The sequence below is a fragment of the Sardina pilchardus genome, chromosome 17 (genome assembly GCF_963854185.1).
Source record: "Sardina pilchardus chromosome 17, fSarPil1.1, whole genome shotgun sequence".
Taxonomy (NCBI): domain Eukaryota; kingdom Metazoa; phylum Chordata; class Actinopteri; order Clupeiformes; family Clupeidae; genus Sardina; species Sardina pilchardus.
In genome coordinates, this window is record NC_085010.1 from 13,622,576 (window position 1) to 13,631,849 (window position 9,274).

The window sequence follows — 9,274 nt, forward strand, 5'->3', positions numbered from 1 at the left end:
AATGGTGAAAAGTCCATGTGGAGATGTCCAGCGATGACACGCCTACCTGATATGTGTCCGTCATCCCTGTCTCCAACGTCATCACATCCTGTGTTCTCTATGTAGTCTGAAGGATGGTCAGACAATTGTTTATTACAAAATAAAAAGCGGCCCAAACAGAAATTCAAGACATAGGCTATGCAACATCTCATTTTTTAGAAATGCTTTGGCATACTGGTATCATCAAACAACATGCAACAACAGTTAATAACTGTTATTTAAGTATTTGAGCATTTTCTGTCAATTTGCTCCCCTGTTACTGGCGACAAACTCTGACTCTGTCTTCCTTTGATCTACTCACCAGTCACCTCAGATGACTTCTCCACACCCGTGACGTCATCCACATCATCGTACTCCTCTCTCTTCGTCTCTCCTGAATCAAACAAAACATCTCTTACATATTCATATCAATATAATAATCTTAAATACAATATATGTAGTGCAAAACCTCATCAGGGGTCGAAGAAAGTGTGGCTGCGGACCGGATTCTAATATTTAAACACGCTTCGGTGGGTGGTCTACACGCAGCTACACGGCGAATAGATAAAAGTAACTTGTGAAAAAGCACATATGGGCACATTGATCGTCTACTTGAGTGATTAAATACTCTTAATGAACTCTGTTGTATCTCCCCTTTCAATAGTGTGAATAACAGGCACTATGGCAATGATGGACTGCTCAACACGGAGCTAAACTTATTCTAAAAACTACTTTGGATAGTATTTCTTACTTTTATTTTTAAAGGTGACATAGAATGGAAATCATTTTTTTCTTGGTTTTCATGAATTATGAGAGGTTGTGCATAAACAAAGAGCTATCATGAACATGAATCATGGTTGTGCCCTCCTTAATATGAAAATCTTGAACTTCAGACATCGCAATGCCATTGAAGTTTAATTGGGGTTGCCAAAGAGGGCGCCATTTAGTCAAACAGACCATTTCAATACCCAGCCTAAATATATGGTTTTATTAGTCTTGTAAAATTGCAATTGAGTTTTTTTTTTTTTTTTTAAATCAAAGTTGAATATATACTATTTTAACATCAGAGAACACAGTGCAATACTCAATTCATCCATTCTATGTCACCTTTAAATATTTGGTTGACCCCCCCTCTCATCCCCCTACCTGAGATGGGTCTCCTTTCATCCTCCTGCACATCTTCATACCAGGAATTTTCAGCGTCAGATTGGAGGCGTCCAAACCCAGCTTTGTGGCATGTGGGGGGTACCAGTTTGTATGATCCTAAAAAGATTTGGGGTCATTAGGTCATTTGGCCAAGGAGCATAATAGATTAGTAGCCTTATTTGTGTCATAGAACAATGTGTCACAAAATCTACAGGACAGGGGCACATGGGACATGCAAAAAAACATATTTGGAGTCTACCACACGAGAGAATTTCATTGGGATTCTCCACAGCCATTTTTGGTCATTTTGAATTTTGAATGTTAAAAGAATGTTGAAAATTAAACTAATTTTACCGCAGTGCACATTTAGTCGTGCAGTCGATTAAATGATCTAAAGTAGCCTACAGTATGTGCAAACAGTATGACTGCTCATTGTGGTTTGCCAGTTATGATTCGCCTCCCCACACTCCTGCACGGTGTTTTGATGCAGCTGTGTAACACCCGAGTGGTTTTCTGCTTCTGATCTTATGACATGAAGCGCTAATGAGTTTCACTCCAACCCCAAAACTCGTATCAGTAGCAGCTGCACATAACTCATTTTTTTTCACAGACCAGACATTCTGTGAAAGACAGGCATTCTGCCAATAGTGTGTTTGATCTCTCAGCGTGTCTCAAAGTTTTTTTTTACTTTTACTTTTTATTTTACTGCAGGCAATATGCCTGTCTCGATACTTACAGTAGCCTCAGTGGTATGAGTAGCATAGCTTGTGTGTCTGAGGTGAACATATGTATCCAGCCTGATGACCTCTCACCTCTATGACGACCTCTGGAGGAACCGGCTTTGGTCAGTCTGTGGTCCAGCTCCTCATAGACAGCTTCACTCAGCTCTACGTGTTGCCTTTTAGAGAGAGCTGCAGGATAGGAAGAGTAAAGTACCAACCCCCATGATAATATTTAATATACAATCATGAATTAAAGCATGGACTGAAAAATAATGTCGTACATTTGATATCATTAAGGTTTCATTTACACATACATAACGAATGCATGCATTATCAAACTGATACAGAACATATACAGCACAATAAAGCAACACTTAAAAAACACTTATTAATGAAATGATGAAGATGTTGCAGCACCTCTCCTCAGTGCCCTGTTCTGCCCCAACAGCACCGCCAGTGAGCCCAGCAGCAGCAGGAGCAGGAGCCCCAGAGTGGCTGCAGCCGCTGGAGAGACAGGAAGCCCTGCAGGCTCACATGGAGGGGTGGTGGTTCTCCCAGAGGTGACTGGAGGAGGGGTGGTGGGAGGCTCTGGAGAGAGCAAAATGGCCACATGAAATGCAGAAGGTTTAATGTCTTCATAATACCATAGTACAATCACTAGTATAATCAGTGTTTTCACGGAGGTCATCTGTTGCTCCCTCAATTGTTTTGATTTTGATGTCTTCAGTGCTTGTCCTACACTTCATGTACAGTATGTTGTCTTTGTTGAGGTAGTTACATCACCTGAGTGCTCCCTCACCTGTGCAGGTGACCCAGGCGTCCTCCTTATGGATGCAGTCACTCTGATTCAGAGGGGCGCGGCAGCACTCCCACAGGTGGTGCTCATGGCCTGTGCAGTTCACCTCGTCCAGCCAGATGGGGCCGTTCCCCTTTCCAAATGAGCCCTGCTCCCCCCCTTCACGCACAGGCTCCCCACAGTCCAGCTGCCTGCAGACCACCTGGGCGTCCCTCTTGTCCCAGGAGTCGTCACACACCGTCCCCCACTCTCCCTGCAGGAGCACCTCCACCCTCCCTGAGCAGCGAGTGGGACCCCCCACCAGCCTCAGCTCTGGAGACACTGGAGGAGGAGAGAGATTATAAACACACAAAACACACACACACACACACACACACACACACACACACACACTCACATGAATACACGCGCACACACACACACACACACACACACACACACACACACACACACATATACTCAGACGCCCAAACTAACACACACATAGTATAGCATACCTTAAACAGTTTTAAAGTGAAAAACAACAGCATTGATCTCACCTGGGCATTTCTTAACTGACTCTTTGTGTATGATATGAGGGTTTGTTCCAGTTCCTGTGTCTGAAGTAGAAAATAAAATAAAAATTAGAGTCTACATACTACTCAACTGATTATCATTTGAACAATAATAATACTACAGCATAACTTTAGAGGGTTCCAATATTGACCTTTACACTCTAGATCAGCAACCGTGCTGCAGTCTGTTCTCCACTGAAAAGGTCTGCACTGCTCAAGGTGTGTGTCGTGCTTCCTACACCGTGGAGGGCTCAGTTGCTGGGCTTTAGTTGGTGTCTCTGTATGGGTCTTCATATAACGTCCACAGCCTAACTGATGGCAAATGACTGAGCCTGTGCTTTTATCCATGTCACTGAAGCATATGTTCCCCCAGGTGGCGTTGTAGTACACCTCTATTACACCTGAACACGTTCCATGGCGCTCTGTGTTTTGTCTCAGCTGAATGAACTCTGTGGGAAAGACAACAGATATGAAAGTAATTCTGTCTATTACAGAAAGATTCACCTGACAAACTTACACATTTTAACTATAGCCTACTCTATCCAACCAAACTAAGACACCTTCAAACACACACTAACGAATAATTCAGTGATGTAAAATACATACATACATGTTAAGCTGTTTACTGTTGAAGTTGAACATGTATAGCTCCTTAAGGAGCAGACTAATGGTTTGGACTGTACCTGAGCACATGACCCACACATCCTCTTTGTGCGAGCAGTCGTGCCGCCCCCACTCTGCTGGGGGACACTCCCACAGGCTCGTCTCATCTCCTGTGCAGTTCACCTCGCTCAGCCAGATGGGCAGATCTCCTGGGGGAACGGATGCAGGGACCTCAGCACTGAGGGCTGTGCCACACTGCATCTGTCTGCACACTACCTGGGCATCCTGCATGTCCCAGGAGTCGTCGCACACAGTCCCCCACGAGCCGTTATGGAGAACCTCCAGCCTGCCAGCACAGTCTCCTCCAGATCCTGTCAACCTGACTGGCTGAGAGCCTAATATGGGCAAAGAGATGCATGAACACACTAGTACTAATATGTATTTATACATTATATTGTGCTGTTGGATCACTGGTAGACTTTGCAATGCACACACCCTTTGTAGTTTATGTACACACCTGAGCAGACAATGGTCACCTGCTGGCTAGTAGTGCAGTTTAGTATCTGTGGAGAGCTGCAGTTTCCCAGATGAGTCTCACGTCCAGAACAATGGATCCCTGAGACACACCCATCACCCTCTGTGTCAGTAGAACCATAGAACCTAACAGCAGAACCGCAGGCCAACTGTCTGCACACCACGGAGGTGACAGACTGACTCCAGGAGTCCAGCAGAACTCTCCTCCACCTCTGACTGACGTAAACCTCCACCGCTCCCTCACACCACCTCTCTCCAGACAAGCGCACCGTCCCATTGTACTGGGAGAGGGAGGAACCTGCAAAACTTCTTCAGTTTAACATACACAGTTTTCATCCCCATATTACACAATCAGTTATCAATTAACCTATGCATTTATGCTGAGCAAGCTAAATATTTGCAATTCCAGATGTTTTGCTCTCAGAGATGTTAGACATGTGCATCTGAACAAAAAACTTCAGCATCCTGTCTATGGGTGTCCACATTTTCCTGTCAGCCAATAAACCATTAATCATACATGCACAATTAATGAATACATAAACTTCTACTACTACAGAGATGTTCTTGGCATGCATGAGCTCACCTGAGCAGATCACTCCAGCATCCTGTCTATGGGAGCATGCAGCTCGACTCCACGAGGAGATTCCACATCTTGAGAGGCCAGTTTCATTCCCCTCACACACAAACACATCAGGCCAGATGCTTCCACTCCCCTCACCAAACCGCTCTGCCCCTACAACAGCCACAGCACTCCCACACTTCAGCTGGTGGCAGAGCACGCTGGAGGCCCTCATATCCCAGGATGCATCACACACTGTGCCCCACTCTCTAAGGTACTTGAGCTCTACTCGGCCTGAGCAGGAGTCACTGCCATTGGCCAGTCTGGCATCAGTATATCCTGGAAAGGGCCCAATGAGAAAGCATTTAATTTTATTCTTATGAACAGAAAAGTTGGTATCAGCAAAATTATGACAAGCCATGATGTCCTTACTCCACATAAAGTTAAAAGAAGACAAATGCATAATTCTAAAGCAAGACAATACCAGAACACAGAAGTCCTACATCCTTAGCATGGGAGCATCTGTGGTTCATAGGGGAAGTTGGGCAGAGTTGAATCTGAGTCTCGTTGCCTCCACACTGGATCTCCTCTGACCACACCTGGCCCTCTCCCTCTCCAAATGCAGCTGCTCCCAGCACCTCGACAGGAGCCCCACAGTCCAGTTCACGACACACAACCTCTGCATCCTGCCAGTCAAATGTGGCGTTGCACACTGTTCCCCAGGTGATCCCATGTTCCACCTCCACTCTCCCAGAACACTGGTGGAAACCGTTCACTAGCCTGGGAACTCTGTGTTCTGTGTGGAAGTAAGTAGAACTTTGCATTGTGCAATCAAAACCTCATATATGATGCATAAAACTGATCATTTAAATAATGGAACGAGTAAATAATGGAACGAGTGCCATTATTATACGGCAGCCATGTGTTCACCTTACCTGAGCAGGTGACTCCAACATTGTCTTTAGGCTGGCATGTGTGCTCATCCAATCCCTTATGAAAGCAGTTCTTTAGTCTGGTTTCCCATCCCACACAGCCAACCTCAGCCATCAAGATTCTCCCTGCTCCCCTTCCAAAGTGGGCATCTGACAAGAAATCTACAGCATCACCACAGCCCAACTCTTTACACACAACTGCTGTATCAAAGTGGTCCCAATAAGCATCACACACTGTGCCCCACTCTCCTTCATGATAAACCTCCAGTCTACCAGAACAGCGACTGGGCCCATCCATCAACCTCACTGTGTCTGTGGGTTGAGAAAATAGAGATACATCTCAGCTCTTAATGAAATATCAATAGCAGGAATATTGAACAATAACCACAATCTTCCACTCTTTTACCCTTTGATTACCTTCACAAACTAATCCAACATCATGCTTGTGTGAGCAGCTGTGGTTCATAGGAGAAGTTGGGCAGAGGTGAATCTGAGTCTCGTTCCCTCCACACTGGATCTCCTCTGACCACACCTGGCCCTCTCCCTCTCCAAATGCAGCTGCTCCCAGCACCTCTACAGGAGCCCCACAGTCCAGTTCTCGACACACAACCTCTGCATCCTGCCAGTCAAATGTGGCGTTGCACACTGTGTCCCAGGTGATCCCATGTTCCACCTCCACTCTCCCAGAACACTGGTGGAAACCGTTCACTAGCCTGGGAACTCTGTGTTCTGTGTGGAAGTAAGTAGAACTTTGCATTGTGCAATCAAAACCTCATATATGATGCATAAAACTGATCATTTAAATAATGGAACGAGTAAATAATGGAACGAGTGCCATTATTATACGGCAGCCATGTGTTCACCTTACCTGAGCAGGTGACTCCAATATTGTCTTTAGGCTGGCATGTGTGCTCATCCAATCCCTTATGAAAGCAGTTCTTTAGTCTGGTTTCCCATCCCACACAGCCAACCTCAGCCATCAAGATTCTCCCTGCTCCCCTTCCAAAGTGGGCATCTGACAAGAAATCTACAGCATCACCACAGCCCAACTCTTTACACACAACTGCTGTATCAAAGTGGTCCCAATAAGCATCACACACTGTGCCCCACTCTCCTTCATGATAAACCTCCAGTCTACCAGAACAGCGACTGGGCCCATCCATCAACCTCACTGTGTCTGTGGGTTGAGAAAATAGAGATACATCTCAGCTCTTAATGAAATATCAATAGCAGGAATATTGAACAATAACCACAATCTTCCACTCTTTTACCCTTTGATTACCTTCACAAACTAATCCAACATCATGCTTGTGTGAGCAGCTGTGGTTCATAGGAGAAGTTGGGCAGAGGTGAATCTGAGTCTCGTTCCCTCCACACTGGATCTCCTCTGACCACACCTGGCCCTCTCCCTCTCCAAATGCAGCTGCTCCCAGCACCTCTACAGGAGCCCCACAGTCCAGTTCTCGACACACAACCTCTGCATCCTGCCAGTCAAATGTGTCGTTGCACACTGTGTCCCAGGTGATCCCATGTTCCACCTCCACTCTCCCAGAACACTGGTGGAAACCGTTCACTAGCCTGGGAACTCTGTGTTCTGTGTGGAAGTAAGTAGAACTTTGCATTGTGCAATCAAAACCTCATATATGATGCATAAAACTGATCATTTAAATAATGGAACGAGTGCCATTATTATACGGCAGCCATGTGTTCACCTTACCTAAGCAGGTGACTCCAATATTGTCTTTAGGCTGGCATGTGTGCTCATCCAATCCCTTATGAGAGCAGGTCTTTAGTCTGGTTTCCCATCCCACACAGCCAACCTCAGCCATCAAGATTCTCCCTGCTCCCCTTCCAAAGTGGGCATCTGACAAGAAATCTACAGCATCACCACAGCCCAACTCTTTACACACAACTGCTGTATCAAAGTGGTCCCAATAAGCATCACACACTGTGCCCCACTCTCCTTCATGATAAACCTCCAGTCTACCAGAACAGCGACTGGGCCCATCCATCAACCTCACTGTGTCTGTGGGTTGAGAAAATAGAGATACATCTCAGCTCTTAATGAAATATCAATAGCAGGAATATTGAACAATAACCACAATCTTCCACTCTTTTACCCTTTGATTACCTTCACAAACTAATCCAACATCATGCTTGTGTGAGCAGCTGTGGTTCATAGGAGAAGTTGGGCAGAGGTGAATCTGAGTCTCGTTCCCTCCACACTGGATCTCCTCTGACCACACCTGGCCCTCTCCCTCTCCAAATGCAGCTGCTCCCAGCACCTCTACAGGAGCCCCACAGTCCAGTTCTCGACACACAACCTCTGCATCCTGCCAGTCAAATGTGGCGTTGCACACTGTGTCCCAGGTGATCCCATGTTCCACCTCCACTCTCCCAGAACACTGGCGGAAACCGTTCACTAGCCTGGGAACTCTGTGTTCTGTGTGGAAGTAAGTAGAACTTTGCATTGTGCAATCAAAACCTCATATATGATGCATAAAACTGATCATTTAAATAATGGAACGAGTAACTGAACGAGTAGCTGAACTCTTCCCGAACAGTAGCTGGTACCATCAGCCAGTTTGGGCACAAGGTGAGCTGAGTTTGACAGAAAATGTCAGAAGCCAGAATCGGAATCAAGCGCAGATCCAGTCAAACTCAATGGAAGCGACTTTTAATTGTAACAGTTCAGACTGCAGGCAATACACACTCCAGGGACAGGCAGAGTTTGTAGGTCAGTAGGCAGACAGGCACAGGCGAACAGTCCATAAACAACAGGCAGGGTTCACAGGCAGACAGGTAGACAGGGTTCAGGTAAGCGATACAAAAACGACAGGCAGAGGCTAGGTCAAAGACAGGCAGCTCTTACTTGAGTCAGGCAGCAAACAGCATAAACTGTGACAATCCGACAAACTAAACTAACAAAGGCAGGGTTTAAATACCCAAACTGATTGGCAATGATAGGACACAGGTGAAGAGACAAAATGGAGGGAACACAACAAAGACAGGAAGTTACCCAAATAAGGACATGGGTGTGGCCCTTGGCACACAACAGAAGCACACGGCTAGATCAACAAAACAAGGAGCTAACATTACATTGACAGGTAGGGGGAGACAAAACTAAAAGTCCAATTGCAGATCCTGACAGAAAAAAACAAACCCTGTTATTAAAATTATGCTTCACAGTGATTTCATGCATTCTTTTACTATTGTGAAGTTTAATTACAGAAAAGTCTGGCATCAAAGTCACTGCCCTACCTGGCACCTCTCCCTGTTTCTGTGTTACTACAGGTAAGCTGGCAGGTGTTCAGAGTAGCACTAATTAATTACTTGTTTGGGTCGTTAAAAACATTTCAAAGGTGACTGTCAGTCAAGATGCTTGACACGCTATTCAAGTCTGCTGCAGC

The 9,274-nt window shown here is 45.6% G+C and overlaps 1 protein-coding gene across 1 annotated transcript; it reads right to left on the reverse strand.

Annotated features, from left to right (window-relative positions):
* Window positions 1-557: 557 nt before the first annotated feature.
* Window positions 558-8,335, reverse strand: LOC134061711 (deleted in malignant brain tumors 1 protein-like). The gene is made up of 15 exons (XM_062517471.1): window positions 7,996-8,335; window positions 7,147-7,458; window positions 6,271-6,593; window positions 6,202-6,208; window positions 5,868-6,170; window positions 5,417-5,728; window positions 5,092-5,271; window positions 3,920-4,234; window positions 3,389-3,685; window positions 3,222-3,281; window positions 2,686-3,003; window positions 2,304-2,474; window positions 1,977-2,075; window positions 1,206-1,281; window positions 558-567 (listed from the first exon to the last, which is right to left on the reverse strand). Exons 1-15 carry the CDS (start codon window positions 8,333-8,335, stop codon window positions 558-560), a joined length of 3,123 nt encoding a protein of 1,040 aa, XP_062373455.1.
* Between the last annotated feature and the right edge of the window lie 939 nt (window positions 8,336-9,274).

What these genes read in the sequence shown, in the direction of transcription:
- LOC134061711 (XM_062517471.1), bottom strand. Translation starts at nt 8,335, where the DNA reads ATGCAAAGTTCTACTTACTTCCACACAGAACACAGAGTTCCCAGGCTA. An exon ending in TGTAGGACTTCTGTGTTCTG is followed by an intron (nt 5,272 to 5,416) that starts GTATTGTCTTGC and finishes GGCCCTTTCCAG; the next exon opens with GATATACTGATGCCAGACTG. An exon ending in CTCCAGAGGTCGTCATAGAG is followed by an intron (nt 1,282 to 1,976) that starts GTGAGAGGTCAT and finishes AAATCTTTTTAG; the next exon opens with GATCATACAAACTGGTACCC.